Source organism: Sus scrofa, chromosome 17, assembly GCF_054392235.1.
Source record: "Sus scrofa isolate SSC_HxYL_T2T_F1_AM1 chromosome 17, Sscrofa_HxYL_maternal_Yorkshire_Landrace_v2.0, whole genome shotgun sequence".
In the NCBI taxonomy this organism is placed as follows: Eukaryota; Metazoa; Chordata; class Mammalia; order Artiodactyla; family Suidae; genus Sus; species Sus scrofa.
This window is the reverse complement of record NC_139399.1, coordinates 19853846-19878838: the sequence shown is the minus strand read 5'-3', so window position 1 is coordinate 19878838 and position 24993 is coordinate 19853846. Positions and strand designations below refer to the sequence as shown.

At 43.6% G+C, this 24993-nt stretch overlaps 1 protein-coding gene across 9 annotated transcripts in view; it reads right to left on the bottom strand.

Moving 5' to 3' along the window:
• The window catches only part of PSD3 (pleckstrin and Sec7 domain containing 3), a 626723-nt gene that overhangs the window by 432442 nt on the left and 169288 nt on the right, over positions 1-24993 (bottom strand). For 2 of the 9 annotated variants that reach the window (XM_085004348.1, XM_085004351.1), the window contains exon 1: positions 20998-21268. The exons of 3 other annotated variants lie outside the window; for them this stretch is intronic. Coding sequence is in view for 4 of the 6 variants with exons in the window: in XM_085004349.1 (XP_084860475.1) it covers positions 20355-20612 (258 nt within the window). In the remaining 2 variants the exon portion in view is untranslated. Of the gene's footprint in view, positions 1-353; positions 494-20354; positions 20655-20997; positions 21269-24993 lie in introns of those variants that run through there. 4 more of the 9 variants (XM_085004347.1, XM_021077992.2, XM_085004349.1 and 1 more) reach the window with 3 other exon arrangements.

Genomic DNA, 24993 nt, shown 5'->3' with positions numbered 1-24993 from the left:
AGGAAAAAGGGATGCAGAGGTGAGCTGGCCATCACCCAAGAAAAGGAGGGCATATACACAGGTCTTATTGTGGTCCAGTCCAGTTACACACAGGACCCGCTCCTAGTATCACCTGGAAACTGGCAAATCTAATTTGTTTTTTGGCCACACCTGTGGCATGCAGATTGAACCTACACCACAGCAGCAGCCCAAGTCACAGCAGTGACAATGCCAGATCCTTAACCACCAGGACACCAGGGAATTTGTAATGCTCTTAACCAGACATTTCTATTAGATACAATATTGAACAAAAAGTCAGAAAGAACTTCCAGATGTAAAAATATGCAAACAGAAAACATTAGAGGCAAACTCACCTTAGAATCATAAGGTGTTGTGTACACTCTCTGGAAGGACAAAAATCCTTGGGTAACAAAGTATACAGACACACACATACACACCCTAAAACCCACAAAGGCTTCACAGTGAAACATTTCCCTAGGTGCCCTTTGGCTAGAGGTCAACTGTGACCTACAGGCAAGACCTTTTTTGCCTGCTTTAATCAATAGACAAATTTCCAGAATTGCACAAAACTGATAATGCCTGTGGAATGTGGAAGAGAGTTCTAGAATGTGCCAAGCTGTAACACCACAAAAACAGCTAGTGACATTTAATAGCATTAATTCAAACACATGTAAAACAAACAGTGCTAAGATAGGGGTATTATTTTAAGAACTGCTTCAATGTCAAGACTTTTAAATAAAGGTATTTAAGACATTTACTCTAAACTAAAAATAAATTAAGACTGAGTTAGCACCCTAAAGAGAGCTTTAAAGTAACTTTTACCCATACTTTTCTAAATTATCATAGTAATTGATGCTTTTATTGAATGTTTACAAAGTGCTAGACATCGAGGTGAGCACTTCACAAGCACGGCCTCCCTTTAAGCATTTAATCGTCAAAAAAGCCCATGAAATAGATTTAACCCCATTTTACAAATGATGGAACTGAAGCTCAGAATTAAGACATTTTCTCAAAATTAGGTCACCACTGAGAGGTAGGATTCAAACCCATGTCTGTGATTCCATCATGAAGTTATATTTTTCAAACCAGTAAATGGTAGAAAATTTTCAAGAGGTTTATACTTGTTTTACTGTGAACTTACTTATATAACAACGATCAAAGCTCTAACTGCAGTAATTCGGACTGTGTGCCAACTGGACAAAAGGTGTGTGTCTCACTAAATCAAGGGAGACTACAGCTGGCTGAAACTCCCCAAATATCCTCTAAATGGTTAGTGATACATAAGTAAAAACCAAACCAAACAAAAAACAGATCCCCTCATCCTCTGTTCTAACTCAAGAATCAAAGCCAGTGACCCTACAATCGTGCTTGGGAAAGCATTTGGCACACAATAAAATTTTTTTGAAGGAACAATAAGTTATCAGAGCCACTGTATGTTTTCTTTCTGCCTTTATTGTGAAGATGCTTATGTTTTCAAGGAAATAAAACACAGTTACATAAGCTGAAGAAACAGCAAGCTTGTCCTTAGGAAAATCACTAAACTTCAAGTTCAGATGGAATAACAAAAAGGACTCAAGTGTGCCCCAATTAGAACAAAATGAACTTATTAAGGCTGCTTTGTGCTGGCTGCGCTGGACCTTTAGGAGTTTCTGTCGTGGGTCAGTGGCTAACGAATCCAACTAGGAACCATGAGGTTTCAGGTTCGATCCCTGGCCTTGCTCAGTGGGTTAAGGATCCAGCATTGCATAAGCTGTGATGTAAGTTGAAGACTTGTCTCAGATCCCGCATTGCTGTGGCTCTGGCGTAGGCCGGCAGCTATAGCTCCGATTCTACCCATAGCCTGAGAACCTCCATATGCTGCGGGAGCGGCCCAAGAAATGGCAAAAAGACAAAAAATAGATTAATTAATTAATTAAAAAATAAATTAATTAAAAGGACCTTTAAAAATAAAAATGTGCTATAGGTGAGTCTATTTCACCTGTACATTAATAATTGTAGAGAGAAAAAAAAAGCAGTGGAGAGAGAGTCAATACAAGCTGAGTACCTATTCAACTGGATCTTTATTTTCTCTTTTTGGTTTCCTCATTTGCAAAATGAGAACAGATTGCAAGATTTCTAAGGTAATGAGATTAGACTACAAGATTTCTAAGGTCCTTCCGTCCTGTGGCACAGCAGAAACGAAATCCGAATAGGAACCATGAGGGTGTGGGTTTGATACTCGCTCAGGGGGTTAAGTATCTGACGTTGCCGTGAGCTGTGATGTAGGTCACAGATTCGGCTCAGATCTGGCGTTGCTGTGGCTCTGGCATACGCTGGCAGCTGTAGCTTCAATTCAATCCGTAGCCTGGGAACCTCCATATGCCTCAGGTGCGGCCCTTAAAAAAAAAAAAAAAAAAAAAAAAAGATTTCCAATGTCCTTCTTAGCTCTGGCATTCTATTATTAAATCACAATCTCCAACTTAATTTCCAAAACAACTGAAGTACTTGTTTGTTTTTTGTTTTTGTTTTTTTGTTTTTTTAGGGTCACACATGCAGCATAGAGCCACACATGAAGCCTGCAGAAGTTCCCAGGCGAGGGGTCAAATCAGAGCTGCAGCTGCTGGCCTACACCAGAGCCACAACAACACTGGATCCGGGCCCTGTCTATGACTTACACCACAGCTCAGGGCAACACCAGATCCTTAACCCACTGAGGGAGGCCAGGGATCAGATCAAACCCACGTCCTCATGGATACTAATCAGGTTCATTACCACTGAGCCATGACGGGAACTCCAATAATTATTTACACCACAAAAAATCTGACTTCAGAACACAATTTATAACAAAATCACAAACCCCCAAGACTGCAAAGTACTTAAAGGATCTTTCAAAAAGAAAAAGGATCTTTCATTTGACCAACTGGATAACTCAACCAACGGCTAATTGCTATAATCCAAATTTTCCATATGGCAGCATTTAATCTAAGGTAGGGACCTAGTCTGTCCAAATACATGTCAACAGAACATTGCTTAGTTTTTCAAACAACCCTGTGAAAAAAGTTATTATTTTAAAGTAAAAATCTGCCATTCTGTAAATTTCTCTTCTAATTTTCTGGAGAAACATGGAATAAGTGTACAGATTCCTTTTCCATAGTCAGGCTTCTCTTCAGACCACAATCCTTATGCCAAATACTTAAAGACAACTATTCCGCCCTCTGTCTTCTTTCCTTAGGCTACAGATTACAACTTCTATAACCTCTCCTGATACCACATGATTTTCTGACCACACACCCACCACTTGGATAACTCACTGCTCTTTCACTGCTAATATCTCTCTTAAAAGGTGACACGTAGAACTGTCACCCAGTCTCACTGTTTCAGATACAATGGCACTGCGACTGGCACTTATTTACTGAGGAAGATAAAACCAATCTTACAGCATCGTTTTAATGATTAAAAAGATAATGAGTGTAAAGTCATGGCACAATGCCTGGCATACAGTAATCACTCAATAAATGACCGCTGCTGTGATTGCTGTTAATAAGTTATAATAATATTTCATGAGCATCAGGGCCTTATTTCTCCAATCAAGCTGTAAGCTCTAATCCTCTACTACATGAAAAGTTTCTTCCAAGTCAGGGTGGGCAGATAAGTGCTGAGGCTCAACTTAAATTGAAGATTAGTCAGAGGTTAAGATAAAGCAATTCTGAAACTAAGACAAACAATGGCAAAGGATTTACCTGAAGAGTTAATTTATACTCAAGTTTTCAGAACACAATGATTTCATAAATCAAACAATCTTCATTCTCTACCCCTGAATCACACAAGCATCACTGACACATGCTGAGGAAGCTGTCTGGCACAGACTCGACAAAGGAAGGTAAGCTCTGGAAACAGACTGTCAAGAGTTCAAATCCTAGGAGTTCCCCTTGTGGCTCAGCGTTAACAAACTAGTACCCATGACGACGTGGGTTTGGGTAAGGATCCGGTGTTGCCATAAGCTGTGGTATAGGTTGCAGACACAGCTTGGATCTGGTGTTGCTGTGGCATAGGCCAGCAGCTGCAGCTCCGATGAAACCAAACTTCCACATGCCATGGATACAGCCAAAAAAAAAAAAAAAAAAAAAAAAAGAGTTCAAATCCTAGACGCATAGTTTCCCCACTGGGTGACCTGGAGCACATTACGACACCTCTCTGGTCTCGGGCTCCCCATCTGTAAATGTGCATCATGTCAGTACCTACCTTATGAGGATTCATGAGAATCAAGTGTGTCTGGAATGGTGCTTCTCACCTTTGAAAACTCTCACTGATGTTACTGTTATAACTACCACTTAGAAGTGATTTGAAGAAGCAAACCACGCCTAAATAACTTTGCTAAAACTTACTGAGAATCTCAGCCATTTTTCATGTATGTAGACCCTCACTTCTGTTAGTCACTGCTGAAGTCAACTGGTAGCTCAGCATTTTCTGCATATTTATAGTTATCTCTTTTCCATATATTCATCTATTTGTTTTTTAGAGTAGATTTTTTAAATTAATATTTAAAAACTCCACCCTATTTTTAGTATTTTGCTCATCATAAATGCTATCACTATAGTAAAGAGTATGTTGATATTCACAGAGAATGATGAAATAAAGGCAGAAACAAAACTGGACTTATTACACCTGCAACTACTCTGCATACAGATCAACACTGTCCAATGCGGCACCACATGGAGCCATTTGGCACCTGAAATGTGGCAGATGTGCTGGGAATATAAAATACATGCCAGATTTCTAAGACTAAGATAAAAAGAATACAAATTATCTCATTCATAATTTTTCTTCCTATTATATACTGAAATGACAATATTTTGGATATAATGGGTTAAATAAAATATACTATTTAAATGAATTTCACCTGTTTTACTTTTTAAGCTGGCTACTAGAAAATTTTAAATTATATCTATAAAAACGCATATCACAATTCTACTGGACAGCACTGATGTAGATAATCCTAAAGAATATGCCTCATGAAAATTCAAGTCAGGATAAAATATATGATCTCAATTATAGCAGAAACTAAATGTAGAATTTAAATAAATTTTCAGTTTATATATAATTAATTTCAAGCTCCCCAACTCCCCCCAAAAATTACCTTTGACAAGTGACTCTTCAATTCCAGAACCATCTGAGAAGCTTTTAGCGCATGGTGAATTTAAAAGATTTCCTCTATTTTCCACAAGCTGACCAAATTTACTTCTGTAACACAACACAGCTTAGCAACTAACCTCCAGCAGGAGAGCTAGACTTAGCATGGAAGGGTCCAGAGCGTTACACAGCTAACCCCGCTCAAAACGGCAAATTGGCCCCAGCGCTGGACTCTGCTTCTGGATCTTTAAAGCACAAAAGCAATTGTCCAGACACCCAGAAGGAAAATAGCCTCAGGATTCAAATGAGACCCAGCAGTCTGGCCTTCCACAGGTAACACAAATGACATTTGCCTCAAGTCTCTTCAGCTACCTAATTACTAAACAGTACCCCAAAGCCAGTAGCCTTTTTGCAAAGATGAATAAAATGCAAAGTTACAAGGTAGCAGAATACTGAAATGCTCTATGTCCTGAGAGTCAGTTCCTGTTAAAGAGGACCTAGTCTGGAAATAAGAGAAAGTAGGAAGAGAACAAAAAAAAAGCCAAATCTGAGGCAAAAAGCAAGCTCAGAAGTAGTAACCTCTGATATCTTTCAAAGGGGTGCAATGGCATCACCTGGGGAGTTGATTAGAAGGCAGGATCTCAGCCCCGCCCCAAACCTAGAGAGTCACAATCCGCACTTTGACAGTGTCCCAAAGTGATCACCAGTAAGGCATGCACAGAAGCCACTACTAATCCACACAGGAGCCAGATACATTTGGATCTTTAAACTCTTCCTGTTTCTTATCACTCATCTGTTGCCCTGTGCTTGTTGTCTGTAAACACAATCATGCAAGCAATGACTGTTTTGTTGACTAAACATATTCTTAGAAAACTCAGAGGATCCCATAGCTGCTTAAGGAAGGGTGGGGAATCTGTGTGTGAGATAAGATCACTAGAATGGGAGATGCCACTACTCACCTATCTGGACGGCCAAAATACAGAACACTTACCCCACCAAATACAGGTGAGGATACGGAGCAATAGGAACTCTCATTCATTGCTGATGCGAATGCAAAATGGTACAGCCACCTTGGAAACAGTTTGGCAGTTTCTTACAAATCTAAACATGCTCTTATCATACAATCGGGCAATCATGCTCCTTGGTATTTACCCAAGCAGTTGTGTCCATACAAAAACCTATACAAGGATGTTTACTGCAGCTTTGCTCATAAATGCCAAAACCTGGAAGCCACCATTTTGTCCTAGGTGAATCAATAAATTTTGGTTCATCAGACAATGGCATATTACTCAGCACTAAAAACAAAGGGCTATCTATCCAACCCTGAAAAGACATGGAGGAAACTTAAGTGCATATTACTAAGTGAAAGAAACCAATCTGAAAAAGGCTACACACTGCATTATTCCAGCTATATGACATTCTGAAAAAGGCAAAACCACTGAGATGGTAAAAAGGTCAGTCATTGCCAGAAGCTGGGGTAGAGGGAAGGAATGAAGAGAGCAGAGGGCTTTTTTAGAGCAGTGAAAAATAGTCTACTTTTGTGAAGGATACATGTCATTATATATTTTCCAAACCCAAGAATGTACAACACCAAGAGTGAGTGCTAATGTAAACTGTGGGCTTTGGGTGATCATGATGTGTCACTGGGGATTCTTCAGTTCTACCAAGTGTACCATGTGATGGGGATGTCAGTAATGGGGGAAGCGATGTGCAGGGCGGGGCCAGTGGGCAGAGACCATACAGGAAACCTCTATACCTTCCTCTCAGTTTTGCTATGAACCTAAAACTGCTCCTAAAAAAATGAAATCTAAGAAAGAAGTCAGCAGTTACTAAGGGTATGTAGAGAGGATACCTCAGGGCCATCCACACTGGTGCAGAACCAGAGACTCCCTTAGGTTGAATAAGATGAACAGAAACTATCTGTAGCTAAAAATAATTGATTTAAAGCCTCAAACAAAAAGCTTTGATTTTTTATGAAGATGGGAAAAACTTTGTGTGAAAATATAGACCTCATTAACAAAAACTGGTGTTTATAATAGTAAGCTAAATGATTTTAGCTTTTTTGTTTTTGGGTTTTTTTAAGTGGGTTTTTTGGCTGCGCCTGTGGCATGCAGAAGTTCCTGGGCCAGGGATCAAACCCATGTCATGACAACACAGGTTCCTTAACCCACTGTGCCATAAGGGAAATCCAGATTTTAGCCCTTTTAAACTAAACTAAAGTTCTTCTGAATGGGAATTGTGCTACCACATGAAGGATTATTCCTTTTTTCCTCTTTACTGTCTTTACCATCAGCAAATACGCTTTTATCTTTCCCATTTTAAAACCTCTCTTGATCTAACTTTTCCCTTCAGCTATATTTATCACCTTCCCTCTACAACAAGAATCCCTGAAATATTTGCCCACATTTGATGTTTCCATTTCCTAGTCCTATTCTCTCTTGAATCCCCACCCAAAAATGTTTGGTCCCCACTACTCCACACAACTGCTGCTGTCAAGCTCAGCAATGACCTCCCCATGGCTCAACCCCTAAGTCAATTCTCAAGCCTCAATGGACCCCTGTCTTCATTATCTGACTTACTGTCCTTGAAACAGTCTCTTCACTTGGCTGCCAAGACATGGCACTCCAGGAGGCTTCCCCTACCTATCAGCAGCTTTTTCTCATTCTCCTTTACTAGTTCTGTCTCATCTTCCCAACCTCAGCGCAGAAGGAGCCGAGGTTCTTGTCCTGAACCTCTTTTTCTTTTCTATCTACACTCGCTCCCTTGTGGATTTCATCCAGTCTCCACATTCTGACATCTCCAGCCCATACCTCTCTTCTGAAATCCAGACTGGCAGATCCACTGTCTCCTGGGCATCTCCAAAACTGGGTACTGATATTTTCCTCTCATCAGCTTCTGCCCATCCTAATTAATGCAACTCCATCCTTCTAGCTGCAGAAGCCAAAAACCTTGCAATTCACCAACTTCTCTCATTCACTTTTCAGTCAATCAGGAACTCCTTCCCATTCTACCTTCAAAACATATCACCTGGGCCTAAGCTGCCACCATCACTTATCTAGATTACTACAGTAGCCTAACTGATTTCCCTATTTCTGCTCTTCTCCACTTACGGCTAGTCTCATGAAACACAATAGCAATGCGCCCTCTTAAAAGATAAAGCAGATCATGTCACATCTTTATGTGAAATTCTCCACCAGGCTCTCGGCTCACTCTAGGGACAAGCCAAAGCCCTTGCAACAGCCTACAGGAACAGTGGCTTTACAAGGAACTGTCGTCTGCTCTCCTCCAGCCACACTAGCCTTGCAATTCCCAGAAGGCTGGAAGCACGCTTCAGCCTCAGGACTAGCACATGCTTTCCCTCTTCCTCCAGGACACATGACTCCTTGCACCTTCTTGGAGCCTTTCATCACAAGTCACCATAGGGAGGCCATCCTTGACTATCCTATTTAAAATTTCAACTCCCGGGAGTTCCCATTGCGGCGTAGCGGAAATGAATCCAACTAGGAACCGTGAGGTTGCAGGTTGATCCCTGGCCTTGCTCAGTGGGTTAAGGATCCAGCGTTGCTATGAGCTGTGGTGTAAGTCACAGACACAGCTCAAATCTGGCATTGCTATGGCTGTGGCATAGGCTGGCAGCTGTAGCTCCGATTCGACCCCTAGCCTGAGAACTTCCATATGCCGTGGGTGCGGCCCTAAAACTCAAAAAAAAAAAAAAAAAAAAAAAAAAAACAAAAAAAAACAGAGAGTTCCCATTGTGGATCATCGGAAACGAATCCAACTAGTACCCATGAGAATGTGTCTTCAATCCCTGGCCTCACTCAGTGGGTTAAGGATCCAGCATTGCCATGAGCTGTGGTGGCAGCTACAGCTCTGATTCGACCCCTAGCCTGGGAACTTCCATGTGCCAAAGGTGCAGCCCTAAAAAGCAAAAAAAAAAAAAAAAAAAAAAAAAGAAAAAGAAAACCAAAGCTGCTCCAACTTGATAATTAAATCAACCTTATACAAAACCTGAATAATTGTAAAGAAATAGTTCTCTAAACTGAGAGGGTAGCAGCATTTCTCAAACCTGAGGTCTAGCCTCACCAGGGCACACTGAAAAGACAGATCTCAATATGTACACCCTACCTAAAGCAGTGGAAATCGCCAGACCAATATAGTGGACTTTGATTTCTTCAAATGATAGAGAAATTATGACACAAAGTACAAAGCACTTAATGTTTTAATGATGTATAAAATCTGGGTGTAATCTATTTTCAATGAACCTCTGGACTCAAGTACGAGACAGGAAAAATTTTTTGATATTCTGTTATACTTCAGTAATGCATTCACTTAACAGAAATGGATGGGTCGTATCTTTTCAAACCACCTTTTTAAAAAGAACTAAAAAGTATCTTCCAGGAGTTCCCATTGTGGCTCAGCAGGTTAAGAACCCGACTACGAGTTCCCATTGTAGCTCAGCAGTAACAAACCCAACTAGTATCCATGAGGAAGTGGGTTCAATCCCTGGCCTCACTCAGTGGGTTAATGATCCAGCATTGCCATGAGCTGTGTGGAGATGCAGCTCCAATTCGACCTCTAGCCTGGGAACTTCCTACGCCACAGGTGCAGCCATAAAAGCAAAGGGAAATATATCTTTATTCAAACTCCAGTTTTACAATCGTCTGCTGTTTTATTAGATTTTTTTTCTCAAATAGAGCCCATCAACACAAGAGATAATCAACCGACACATAAATCAAGAATGAAAAAATGTGATAAAACCAAAAGAATGAATGAATCAGGCCTCTAAGACTGCTACCTCACACCACACAGAGCCCACACCTTCAGTCTACCTGGATCAAACGCCTGCCACACGGGAAAGACCCGTGTGAAGAAATTCACAGCTGCACACTACTCTTGTCTTTTGTGCCCTAGCTTGTTATTTGCAAAAAATTGGGTATTAAAGTCACACTAAATGCAGGCCATGAATTCTGTCTGCAAAGTGGGAGAAATTCCACCTCCCCAAAGCAGGTGCAGCAACAGCCAAAACTGATCAGGCTGCAAACCGGCTGATTCTGGAAATGCTACTCCTCTACAAGACCAGGGTCAATGTCAGAGCACCTGCTCTGTCCATACATTACTGGAAGGGTTCCTGGGCTTAGCGTCTCAGTAGTCAATGGTGCTTAACTCACTCAGTGAACAAACATCTACTGGGTGACAACTATGTACCAAGGAACCATGCAAAGTGCTAGAATTTTCCTCTTGGCTACCACACTGCGTACCTACAGGCACTCACAATATAGGGAACAAGAAAGACCAGTTTTACAATTTATCAGCTGTGCAACTTTAAGAATGGAAGTAATTCCACCTCCTACCCAGGTCGCACTTACTGTCCACTTGCTGTTTTACTGCAGGCACTAAGGCCTTCTCGACTATTACTAAAGTTACTTACCAAGGTGACACAGCTAGAAGACGGCCAAGCCAGATGCAATCAGATGTCAGATTCAAGGCCACACCCTAACCATACACTGCACTGCCTCTCACCTGGTAACACAGGGGACACAGGTGAGTCCCCACCCCCTGTTAAATGGAGCTGGCCCAACCTCACATTTATCAAGTCCTTTAGGAGACCCTGACCATTCACCCAAAGCCACGTAAGCAAAGCGTCAGGATATGTGAAATTTGATCAATTTTTCTTTTCCCGATTTTTTCAAACTGTTCCGTTTCATGGAGCTGGTGAGGCTATGGGAGGCCATCAGGGATTCAGCAGTGATATGAAAACAGGAACACATCGTAAAGAGGAGGAAAACGAAAGGGAGGAATACTTTCAACCTTATGACTTGAAAACGTGAACCTGGTTTGAATGTTTACAATGGAACCATATCTACTATTATGGGGGGTGAGTAATTTGGGCTGCACTGGATCAAGATCAGAAGCTCTGTAAGCAAAGCAGCCAGACTGGCTGGATCAGCTCTCTGCAGTCACCCTCAGTGAGAGGTGTTTGCCACCTGGAAACCACACCCACTAAAGAGTCTAATTATGTTCTAGGGGCAACCACTAAAGGGTCATGATAACCACTAGCTTAAATCAGAGTTGCTCAGGTGTTCCTGATCGCAGTCACATGGGGTGATTACAAAAAGTGCCGCTTCAGAACTATGGAACCAGACCTTCAGGTGGCCCTAGAAATTTAAAACCTGCTGATACTGAGTTTGTGATAGGAGTTTCAGAAATACTATTTAGTTCACAAAATTATAGGACCTACAAAAATCAAGAGAGGTCTTCTAGGCAGGATGTCCTTTTCCTTTCAAGCAGTTCTCTGTCTAATCCAAGAGGAAAGCACTATTTTCTGTCCATAAAAGACTCCAGAGAAATCACTTCCAAAATTTCCTTCTAATACACCTGAAGGTCTCAAATCCTCAGAGCTTTGCAATCCTCCTCCTATATGATTTAGGCAAAGGTTATAAGCCATCCTTACTTCTAACCAGAAACAAAAAGACTGATATTCATTACACAAATCATTGTACAAACTATTGTGTTGACTGACTTCAGCAAATACGTGAGGGCCCAGAAGTGTGCTGTGTCCACCTAGGCTTTGCTTGAGATAGAGAACCTCACTTACTTCAAAGGACAGGAACAAGAAAGTGAAAAGACAGCCCACAGAATGGGACAAAAAATCTGCAAAGCATATGTCTGACAAGAGACTTGCATCCAGACTATAAAGAATTTTTATAATTTAATAATAAAAATACAATAAGAGTTCCCAATGTGGCTCAGGGGAAATGAACCTGACTAGTATCCATGAGGATGTGGATTGGATCCCTGGCCCTGCTCAGTGGGTTGAGGATCTGAAGTTGCCATGAGCTGCAGTGTAGGTCAGAGATGAGGCTTGGATCCCAAGTTGCTGTGGCTGTGGCTGTGGCCTGCAGGTGTAGCTCAGATTGGACTCCTGGACTGTGAACTTTCATATGCTGCAAATGTGGCCCTAAAAAGCAAAAGCAAAAAAAAAAAAGACAAATTTTTAAAAGGGAGGGCAGGATCTGAATAGATCATTCTCAAAGTAAGATACACAAATGGCCAACAAGCATATGAAAAGATAAATCATCAGGAAAATGCAAAACCACAATGAAATACCACTTAGCACCCACTAGACAGCTAAAATCAGAAAGAGAAAAGGAGTTCCTGTCATGGCACAGTGGAAATGAGTCTGACTAGGAACCATGAGGTTGCAGGTTTGATCCCTGGCCTTGCTCAGTGGGTTAAGGATCTGGTGTTGCCGTGAGCTGTGGTGTAGGTCGCAGACATGGCTCGGATCTGGCGTTGCTGTGGCATAGGCCAGCAGCTGCAGCTCCAATTCGGCCCCTAGCCTGGCAACCTCCATATACCATGGGTGCAGCCCTAAAAAGACAAAAGACAAAAGACAAAAAAAAAAAAAAAAAAAAAAAAAAAAACACAGAAAAAAAACAAGTGTTGGAAATTCCACGTGATGGGTTAAGGATCCAGCATTGCTGCAGCTGTGGCATGAGTCACAACTGCAGTGCAGGTTCAAACCCTGGCCCAGGAACTGATACATGCCATGGACGTGGCAAAAAATAGTTTAAAAAAAGAAAATAATGAGCATTGATGAGGATGTGACAAAATGGGAACTCTCATACTCTGCAGGCAGAAATGTGAAATAGTACAGCCCCTATGGAAAACAGTTTGGCAGTTCCTCCAAAGGTCAAACACAGGGTTACAACATGACCCAGCAATTCCACTCCTATGTATAGACACAAGAGAAATGGCAGGATACGTCTCCACAAAAACTTGTATGTGAATGTTCATAGCACCACTTTTCCTAAAAGCCAAAGGTGGGGGGAAACACCACCTTATGAATAAATAAATAAAGCATGGCCTGGCTATTCAATTGTACATTATTCAGCAATAAGAAGGAATGAAGTACTGATACATGCTATAACATGGCTGAGCAATGAAAATTATTTTGCTAAATGAATGAAGCCAGTCACAAAGGCCACACACTGTACGATTCCATTTATATGATATGTGCAGAATAGGCAAATCCACAGAGATAGAAAGTAGAATAGTGGAGTTCCCGTTGTGGCTCAGTGATAACAACCCCACTAGTGTCCATGAGGACATGGGTTCGATCCCTGGCCTCACTCAGTGGGTTGGGATCTAGTGTTGCCATGAGCTGTGGTGTAGGTCACAGATAAGACTCGGATCTGGTGTTGCTTTGGCTGTGGTGCAGGCTGGCAGCTTCAGCTCCAATTCCATCTCTAGCCTGGGAACTTCCATGTGCCCCAGGTGCAACCCTAAAAAGAGGAAAAAAAAAAAAAAAAAGAATGTATAAATTCACGTACACACACATACACACACACACACACACACACACACACGCTGCTGCTTTACATATGGCTTGACACAGTAAATAGAGATTACATATTATTCTTTCTCCTCTTCCTATCTCCACATTGTTGCACTGCTTTATATCACTGTGTTTTCACAAGTTAGAAAAACTCAAAATAGTAATGTATTCCAACAGAGGCTTAACCATGAAAATTCTCTCACGATCTCACACATGCTCTACTAAAGGCTATTCCAACTTGCCTGACCCTGGAGAAACCCTGAAATCTGTAAATGTGGCTATCTTCCTCCCAGACTTCTCACTGAAAAGTATTTGGGAACAAAGAGTAAGATTTTTTTTCCTCACTCCTATGGTGTGAAGCACCTCTACCAACAGCTAGTTGCCAATATTCAGGCCACGCAAGAATTGTTCCTACTCAGCTTCATCTACTTTGAAAAATCTCCTGGGCCTCCAAAGCCACTTGGATACTCAACACTACCACGGACACCCACCGTGATGCTCTGTGGATTCAAAGGCAGCTGAGAGATAAGGAACTACCCACAGCTTGCAACAAAAAGATCACTGGCTCTGTTCTCACCATCTCTGTAAGTTCTCAAACAGCTCACAGCCAACTCCTGAATTAATTAAATAGTGGACTCTCAGCCAGACACCTAAGTTTTTCCATTTTATCCAAAGCTTTTCCTCTCTCTTACTGAGTGTTGTCAATTGCACACTACCTGTTACACAACCTGTTCTTTTTTTAAAAAAAATAGTTCCTACTGTTGAATAAATTTTTCTTCTCATCACTTTCAGTGGTTCTATCTCCATTTTCATCTCCATTAAAATCCCATTGCCTCCATATACTCTCAGACATGGTGGGATAAACATGAAGAAAGCCAAAAACTTAAGCCCAGTGGGTAAACAGACCATAAGCAACCAGACTGTCAAGTGGGAAATGACTGCTCAGGACAACCAATGCCATTTCTGCTCTAGAGTTCTGCTGTCCAACATATTAGTCACTAGCCATATGAGGCTACCTAAATTCACCAAAATTAAATAAAATTTAAAACTCAGTTCCTAACTCTCACTGGTAACATTTCAACTGCTCTCAATAGCTACATGCTGCTACTGACTGCCATACTAGCAAAGACAGAAAACATTTCCATCACAGCAGAAAGCTCTATTGAACAATACTGATTTGGAGAGCAACTCATTGATTCTATGAAAGTATTCTATGAAAGAGTTCTTAAATACGGAGTTTCTGCATTTACAGATTGTGAGGTCTGATATTCAGAAATATGACCACAGTGCCTCTACATGTTCCTGGAAGGTTTTCTTAGTGGTAAGTGGACAAAGCTTTTTGGAGCCCAACATACAGCTTGGCACATAAGTACTTAATATTTGCCAAATGAATGAAGCATATTAATGTCTATACATCTGTTTCTGCCCTGATATATTTTCGGATGCTCTTGGAAAGCAAAAGGATTTGTTTTCTACATGGAAGACTTTTATAGGGAGAAAGAAGCATCAGCAGATGGCATAGGCAGCTCATGGACCCTCTGGAACCAATAGAAATGAAGCTGATGAAGCTCAAAAACATAAACATCTGCCCAAAAGTAACCTTTTTTTTTTTTTAGGGCTGCACCTGGGGCATATGGAAGGAAGTTCCCAGGATAGGGGTCAAATGAGAGCTACAGCTGCCAGCCCGAGCTACAGCTGCCAGCCCATGCTACAGCCACAGCCACAGCCACGTGGGATCCAAACCATGTCTTCAACCTGCACAACAGCTCATGGCAACGGCAGATCCCCAACCCACTGAGTGAGGCCAGGGATGGAACCCACACCCTCAAGGATACTAGCTGGATTCGTTTCCACTTTGCCACAACAGGAACTCCCCAAAAGGAAATCTGATATCCAAGCGGAAAAGTTTCAGACCCAAAGAAACATAATTGCTTCAAACACACCCTAATTGTAGCTTTTAGAGACACAGAGGTAAGGTCTGGAGACTGCCCTAGAAGATTACACAGCCTGCTGCCATTTCTCAGTATTTTCCCAATATAATTTTGCTAGAAAATAGCATAATCACAGCGGCAGCATCATCCGATTACACTGCCTGTGCCACTGCCTCTTACACCCAGACGTCCCCATCCCTCAGTGTCTTCTGACTCAATCTATACTATCATGCCTATCAAATAACTTCTTGGAAAGTAAGAACTGTTGAAAAACACAATTCAAAAAAAGCCTGTAAGTGTTCATATGCAGATAAAAGCAGTTCTACTGGCCCTTAACCAATAAGCAGACAAAGCCCAAACAAAAGAAACTACAGCTGCTTCTATTTAATTTTTTCTACTTTCCTTGTCCACAGACAGAAGAGCCATAGGAAGAACCAAGCTGTTCTGTTTCTATAATTCACTTTTTCTTAGCCAAGGTCTGGGAACAGAAGGCAAGAGAAACAGGGAGCAGCTGCCACATGATCCTCTTAATGCCCTCAGCTCACTCCCCATTCTCCTATTGTCTCAGACCCCTTTCTCTACAAACTCGGTCCCAGCTCAAGATGAAGAAAAAAGCAAGGAAAAGCAGGACTTCTCCGTGTCAATACTTACCATTACAGAAAACTCTAGGTCACTTCTATCAGGTGATGTAACTAGAAGTTAAATAGGTAAGCTTTACATTCTGCTTTATTTTGAATTCCAATTAATTACTTATAACCGTATAGAACTCCCTACATAATCCCCTTAGACATTACATGTGTTTTTGAAAGAAAAAATACACAATTTCCATCTCTTGAGCCAAACAACAATCCTGGTCCCACTATTTAAGCCAAGAGATATATAAAATAATGGCTGCCGATGAATAAGTCATCCAATTTCAGATTCCAAGACCCAGAGAATCTAAATATGAGAGCCAAACAGCTCAGTTTCGGCAACACACAATGCTAACTTTTGAGCACAGAAGAGCAGAATGATGGTTAAGAACACCAGACGGCCAAGTTTAAATCTCACCTCTGCCACTTATTAGTTGTGTTATTTAACCTCTCTAAACGTAAGAATGGAGATAATGACAGTATCGACCCCATGGGGTTGTCAGGGAGACTAGAAGTAACCTGTGTTAGAACACACAATAGGGCCTCAATAAATATTAGCCGTGACTGTAACAATGCATCATGCTTTAAAATATCACATAAAATAAGCATTTTCCAAAGGTTAGGTCATAATGTGAAACTTGAAGGAAACTGCTGCTTCCCAGAGAACCCACACAGAGCTACCATGTACGAAAAGAGCCCCAGGCTCAGGTCAAAATGTTCACATTACCACTTACCCTTACCCCAAGAACAAACTTTCCAAAATGTGTTCAAATTATTCTGATTCATCTCACTGAGCTATGACCAGAAAAGAGGGAGTTTCAAACTAGATGGTTGTTCACAGTTAAAGACGCCCCAAGAAATGATGGCTAGCAGTGGTCAAGGCCTGGCACTCACCAGGAGGGAGGGGAGAGAGGCTGGTGACTCCCTCACACCACAGGCAAGACAGAAATGCCTGGCCACCTCTGTGCCTACAGTGTCAACAAAGTCCTGCCCACTCGGCACCAGGGCACCGCCGGGGCCCCAGTATGTTGACCTTCTGGGCACAGTGGAAAACAAAGACTGCAGCGGCATATCCTATTTTATATAAATAAGAGAGCTGAAGCAAAGATTCATTATTAATGTTAGGAGTTACACCTTATTTTCAAAGGAAGCATGGAAATTTGGTAAATGGGCCTAAGAATAACGTGTTAACTACATGCTGCAAACTATCCTTTTTCCCACTGTCAACTGCAAGAGGGGTTGACACTGCCATTGTAGCCACTACAACTAACATTAAACCAGAGTGTATGGAAAGAGTCTTTGGAAGATAGTCTTATTGCTAGTTTTTTGGGGTTATTATTTTTTTTTTTTTGTCTTCTTTTTTGTCTTTTTTTTTTTTTTTTTGCCTTTTCTAGGGCCGCTCCTGCAGCATATGGAGGTTCCCAGGCTAGGGGTCGAATCGGAGCTGTAGCCGCCGGCCTATGCCATAGCCACAGCAACGTGGGATCCAAGCCGTGTCTGTGACCTACGCCACAACTCACGGCAACGCCAGATCCTTAACCCACCGAGCAAGGCCAGGGATGGAACCCGCAATCTCATGGTTCCCAGTCAGATTCGTTAACCACTGAGCCACGATGGGAACTCCAAAAGATGGTTTTATAACTCAGAAGATACACAGAAAAGGTACAAAGGGACACATTCTCAAAAAATAATGTCACTGCTTAATTCTTGCCAGCAAATCTCTGAATCTGCCAACAATATCACAAATCACACAAGTTGCCCAGACAGGGACACTGAACAAAGGCTCTGGGGAATTTCACCTGGATCCTGCCCTCCCCTAAACTAAGGCAGGGAAAGAACTAGAGAAGAGCTAAAACGCAGTACTCAAGGTGGAAATGCCTCCACTCTTAGCAAAGAAAAGGACTTCGGTGCCTAAATTCTGAGAACTGTCAAAGGAGCAGTGACTTGAGGCGAGACTGGAACACCAACTGTTTGCGAGCCTGAGTCACGTGCTCAGGTAAGAGGCCACTGGTCACCTACTGAGCACCAGATTAGGTCTCGGACTGCCTAAACCTCAACCATGTCTGAATCCATTTCTAAAAACTGAGAATGATCTCCTAATCCAGCCCAAGCACAAAGAAATGCTCTTTTCATAATTGCTAAATGACAAATTACCTCAGGTAAACCTCAAACAAACCAGACTGAAGGCCAAAGCACATACATATTTCAACATTCACATGGTTCTTTTTGCCTCAGCATTTCTTAACCAAGACTGAAATTAATCTATTACCACACTGGTGTCTTAGTTTATGAATAATATATAACAGACGACCGAGAATTTCTAAAGAAAAAAGTCACCTCTAAAAAGAGTAATGCCTTGGACATGTTTTTTTTTTTAATGCAATGCCAGGCTAAATCTCACTCATATCTTCCACAGGGTCAGCAAACAAATAAGATAAAAACCAAGGTTTTAGGAGTTCCCGTCGTGGCGCAGTGGTTAACGAATCCGACTAGGAACCATGAGGTTGTGGGTTCGGTCCCTGCCCTTGCCCAGTGGGTTAAGGATCCGGCGTTGCCGTGAGCTGTGGTGTAGGTTGCAGACGCGGCTCGGATCCTGCGTTGCTGTGGCTCTGGCGTAGGCTGGTGGCTACAGCTCCGATTGGACCCCTAGCCTGGGAACCTCCATATGCCGCGGGAGCGGCCCAAAGAAACAGCAAAGACAAAAAAAAAAAAAAAAAAAAAAAAAAAAACAAGGTTTTAGAAAGCAAAGAGTTGTTGATGGAAAGTATCTCTGAATTTTCCTTTTTCAGTGAGATAATTTACTGTCATATTATTTTTATTTCCAAATTCCCAAGATTTATTAGCTGAAAAGGATTCCCAAGGTATCTCATTTTTTAAATTGCTACTATTTAATTAAAAGCAAAATTGAACCTCAATACAATGTACACAGTAAAGCATGTATTATTCTTTGGTCACGAATGAACAGTGCCAACAAAACCTTTTTTCAAGCCAACACTCATTGAGATTTGCAAATCAAGCTTCTTACACTCGCATTTTTAAACACAACATTCAACCGTGGAATTTCATCTTAAAATAAGGTTATTTCAGCCTTACAGCTTCAGCCTGGCCCAACTAATGGCCAGGATAAAAGTGCTGAACCGTACACAGAACATACGAACTAAGAGACAGAAGGTCAAGTTGAGAATACATCACTGAATAAGGAGAGCATATACATGTTTAGGCTTGAAACCATAAAATGCTGGGGCTGGAAGGCCCTGAGAGAGCATCTATCTACTCAATCTGCTTATCATACAGAAGTTAAATGATGTGCCCAAGGCAGTGGCAAAAATTCAGCCAGTGACAAAACCTACAAGCCAGGTATCCTACCTACTAGTCTAATTACTTTCCACAGTACCACTCTGCTCCTTTGAGTACCAAAAGTGTATATTAATGAAATATCTGACAAACAAGACAAACTCATAGGTTTATGATCTGATTTGTGCATGAATACATAAAGCTGTAGAACGACATGCATCAAGCCACTAAGAATTGTGTGGGAAGGTGTCCATTTATTTTGCTTTGTTTTGCTGTTTCTGTTGAGCATGTTGCATTTTTAAGTGAAGAGAATTTCATGACTTTTTAGAAGAGTACCTCTTGATCTGGAAATACTCTTGGGAAGGATGGTAAAGTATTTTTTGGAAGAAGCTACCAAGAAAGTGTATTTCCTTTCCTTTAGCAGGGAGCAACCTCCCCCACCCCCCACCCCCCCACACTGACAGCCACCCCAGCCTCCTATTCAAGGTCCAGTTCAACTTCGTTGCAGAGGAGGTCCAGGCCCTTGGGGGTTCCTCCCTCCTCGGGGTTCCTCCATCACATCCATGCTCGCCGCTCCTCCTAGAAAGCAGCCTCCTGGACAGCAGAGAGCCTGTGACAATCACCTAGCTCCGGGGCTCTGCAAAATCCTTTGCAGCTATTCTATTACAGTTTGCTCCCAGAATTCCAGAGAAAAATGTTCCAGAACCCCTCTTCCCTACACCAACATCTGGACCCACTCAAGAGTTATTCCCGCGTGGAAACAAGGATCCGCAAGGTCTGTGGGAAATGAAATCGTCGCGCCCACCACCTCCTCCGAGGAGCGTCTGCCATCAAGGCCTCCGACCACATTAAACCCACGCTCTCTAAGCGGTACCTGTTTTAAACCTCTGAGCATCATTTGCTACAAGTCCCAGCAAAAGACCGCGGACAAACTTAAACTTAAAATTACGGGATCCCAATGGCTGTAACGTCCGGAGGAGCCCAGCCCTCCTCCCGGCCGGCTCCTCTGGCGGCGCGGGCTTCCCGGCCCTTTTGACGGAGAAACCTGACCTGCAGCCCAGGCACCCCGCCTCGCGGCTGGAGGCAGGGGTCGAAGGGGAAGCTCCCAGCCCCACGGGGCGAGCTTTCCAGCTCCTCGAGGCACAAAGGGGCACGGCGGGGAGAAACGGCTCCAGACCCCACGTCAGCGGCGGGACCCGGACCCGGATCGGGACCCGCGCCGCCCCGCGCAGCCGCCCCGACGGCCCGAGTGCCCGCGCCCCGCCCCGCCCGCCGGTCAAGCCTCACCGCGGCGTCGCTTCCTTCCATCTCCCATCGCCCGCCGAGCCGCCCGAGCCTCAGGGCCAGACTGCCGGCAGGCGACCGGCGAGCTCTTTGTCGGCCCGGGACGCCGGCGGGCGAGGAGCGCGCTCCCTGGCGGAGGATGCGGCTGGGCTGCGAGGGACAGCGGCGCCTGGGGGCCCCGGGAGGGGGCAGGGGGCGGGGCCGGGGAGGAGGAGGGAGGGGAGCGCCGGACCGAGCGGGGGCGAGGGGGAGGGGCAGCCCGGGGCGGGGTGGGCGGTGCCGAGGAGGGGGAGGGGCAGGGCGCGGGGGCGGGGAGTGCGGGGGCGGGGCCCCGCGGAACGGGGGCGGGGGCGGGGGCGGGGGCGGGGGCGGGGGCGGGCGGGGACGACGGAGGGGCAGGCCCGCTTACTCTCCTCCCACGAGGCTGCCCGTCGCTGGCCTCCAGCGGAAGCCTGCCTGTTGCTTCGTGGTCTCTCTGAGGAAAGTGAGGCGCTTCCGACGGACTTTGCTGTCAAGCGGTGCCGCGTGACGGGAGGCGGGCGGCGTCTCGCGTGGTCCGGGGACTAGCGTCCGACATGCCCACGCGTCCCCTTGGGTCGCGGCAGCCGCGCGGGGAACCTTTAGGGTCCCTGTTGGGTTTTGCTTGCCGGCACTCCCCGACCCTTCCCAGGACCCACCTCCTGGAGGCGGGTCCCGCGCGGGGACAGGCCCTCACCGCCACCGCGCACCCAGAATGTGCGGGACGGGGGTGGGTACAGGCGTGAACTGCACTTTGAGTCTGAATTGCACCTCCCTCGTCCCCTGGAAGCTTCCTCCGCTGGCAAAGGAGGGGGGACATAACACCCCAATGAGAGCCCTGGTGCCAGCACCTGGAGCAGAGCCCTGTGGCCCGCTGCATGTGCTTATGGTAGGAGGGTGTCAGGGCTTTAATGTCTGCCCTCTTGGGACCGGTGGGAGATGCCCAAATAAAGGGAAATGACTAACGTGGCCAAGCTTTGAGCCGGGGATTGAGGATCAGTTCCTTAGTGGCACAAAGCCAGCCCACCAGGTCCAGATGCAGCAAAGCACCTGAGTGGCCTGCTTTTGTTTTGCTCCATTCACAACTGTCAGCCAGCCAAATGGCACCCACCAGCAGAACCTAATGAGAGGTGGGTGCATTTATACAAATCCATTCCAATTTCTGAAAATGATCTTGTATTTCCAGTTATGGCTCAGTGGTAAGAAACCCAACTAGTATCCATGAGGATGCCAGTTTGATCCCTGGCCCTGCTCAGTGGGTCAAGGATCTGGTGTTGCAGTGACTGCAGCGTACTTAGGTGGCAGATGCAGCTCTGGATCCGGTATTGCTGAGGCATAAGCCTACAGCTGCAGTTCCAATTTTACCCCTAGCCCAGAAACTTCTTTGTGGCCCTAAAAAGAAAAAAAGCAGAGCAGAGGTTGGGTCAGATGTGTAGATTTTAAAGTACCCCATTACTTGGGCATATTTCTCCTTTATGGATCCTGCCCTCACCCTTGCAGAATTACCCAAAGATAGTCCTAGTCCGTATGTGCCTATTCTCAGTAAACTCCTGCCTTCCTTGAAGTCTGATGATTTGTTGGCAAAAAAAAAAATCAGTAATAAAACCAGGTAGGAAAAGTAGTTGTTACCTGAGGCTAGACCACTGGCTTAGTAGCCTTTAATTTGAAAATAAACCAACAGCTCATAAATGGAAAATCAGGATTTGAGCTCAATACCCAGCTACACCCAGACATGACTAAAGAGGCAGAGTAGACCTGGATTTACATAAGCTTACTAGTTAAGGGACCTGGTAATAGACATCTAATCTGAGTCTCTGTTTCCTCAATTACAGAAAGAGGATAATAGTAGCCTGAAGAATTGTTAGGAGCAGGAAAAGTTAGGTAAAATTCCTGGCCCAAGTAAATGTTTGATGAAGAGGTAACCCAAAAGTTAAGCAACAAAATATTAGAAAAGTGCAAATCAAAACTATAATGAAGCACCACTGCACACCAGTCAGAATAGCCATCATTAATGAGTCTCTGAATAATAAGTGCTGGAGAGGGTATGGGGAAAGGGGAACCATTGTACACTATTGGTGGGAATGTAAATTGGTGAAACCACTATGGAAAATAGTATGGAGTTTCCTCAAAAAAACTAAAAATAGAGTTGCCGTATGATCCTGCAATCCAACTCCTAGGCTTATACCCAGACAAAACTCTAATTTGAAAAGATACATGCACCCATATGTTTATAGCAGCACCATTTACAGCAGCCAATGAAGCAACCTAAATGTCCATCAACAGAGGAATGGATAAAGAAGATGTGGTACATATATACAATGAAACATTACTCAGCCATAAAAAAAAAGAATGAAATAGGGAGTTCCCTTGTGGCATAGTAGGTTAAGGATACAGCATTATCACTGCAGTGGCTCAGATCACTCTTGTGGCATGGGTTCAACCCCTGGCCCAGGAACTTCCACATGCCACAGGAGCAGCCGAAAAGAATGAAATACTGCCATTCACAGCAACATGGATGGACCTAGAGATTATCAAACTAAGTGAAGTGAGTCAGAAAGAGAGAAACAAACATCATATGTCGCTTATATGTGGAATCTAAAATATGGCACAAACAAACCTATCTGTGAAACAGACTCACAGACATGGAGAAAAGAATTGTGGTTGCCAAGGGATTGTGAGTTTGGGGTTGTAGATGCGAACTAGTATAAATAGAATGGATGAGCAATGAGGTCCTACTGTATAGCACGGAGAACTCTATTTAATATCCTGTGATAGACCATAATAGAAAAGAATATTTCAAAAGTTAATTTCTATATAGCAAAATTAACACAACATTGTAAATCAACTACACTTCAATAAAAAGATTTTTAAATTAAGCAATAGAAACTTTCTCATCACAAAGGAAATTTTTACTTTTTTCTCCCTGAATCCGACGTGTTTTAAGATATTACTTACAAAGCTGATCACATCTATTAAATTCATTTTCCCACATTAAATAATCAAAATCATAAATGTTGGAGATTCTGATCAACATAAATTAACCATTGTTGTCACTTCTGAGTTGGTAAACCCCAAAACAAATCAAATAAAGGTTGACATTTTGCCAGCATGTATCTCGTGTGTAAATATTTGAATGGAAATACTGGCTTGTGGAAATATTGGTAATACAGTATGAATTCCCATTTCTTCTACTCTAGCCCCCAGAGATCCCAGACACCCAGCTCAAATGATCACAATTGTGCTCAAGTTCGGTGACAAAATACACAAACATCCACCTGGCAAAAGGAGGAAGGAGGCAGCAGTTCTGAAAGAGACACAGGCTGATCTATTTATCCAATACCATACCATCCCCCAAGTCCACCCAGGAGCCTAATGTGGAAAGAGAAAGGATAACTTGATGTTAAGTACCAGAGGTCAAGAGAAGAGAGAAGGTGAGACTGGAAGGAGATGAGGAATAAGCCTTGCCAACAAATGAGGGGTTACAGGTACAGAGGCCATAACTGAGAGCTGAATGAGTGACAGGTGGTGGGTGGCAGGGCCCGTGATGTGTGGTCTCAGGCCATTGGAAGGATATGGGATTTCAAATGACTTTGGAAGTTTTTGAGCAGAAGAGTCGTGTAATCTGATTCATGTTTGACCCAGATCACCTTGTACAGGTGTGGGGAACAGAGAGGTGAATTAGGAGGTTGATGCAGCAACCCAAGCAGAGAATGGTAGCAGCAAAGGAGGTGGTGAGGAGTGTTCAGAGTCTGTCATGTTTTGAAGGTTGAGCTGACAGTATTTGCTGATAGATGGGGAGTGCAGGAGAAAGAGTCAAGGATGACTCCATGGGTTTGTAGAGAGAATCTCTAAAAAGATGGAGTTGGTTAACTGGGCTGGGGAGACTCAGAGAGGAGCAGGACTGGGCTGGGGCGGTCGGCCCATGGTTTGGACGTGCTAGTTACAGGAGCCTTTCAGATGCCTATCAGAAGTGTCTCGAAAACAATTGGGGATCAGAATTCAGAGCAGAGGTTGGTGCTGGAACTATATATTTGGAAGTTAGCAGAGAAATGGTATTTACACCCATGAAATGAATGAGAGCCCCAATGGAGTGAATGGGAAAGAGAAAATAGGAGCATCCGATACAAAGGTAAAAAATTGGGGGCAAGCGGAGTTCCCTTCGTGGCTCAGTGGAAACAAATCTGACTAGCATCCGTGAGTACGCAGGTTGGATCCCTGGCCTTGCTCAGTGGGTTAAGGATCCAGTGTTGTTGTGAGCAGTGGTGTATGTTGCAAAGGCAGCTCAGATTTGGCAGTGCTGTGGCTGTGGCATAGATGGGCAACTGTAGCTCTGATTAGATCCCTAGCCTGGGAACTTCCATGTGCCACAGCTGTGACCCTGAAAAGC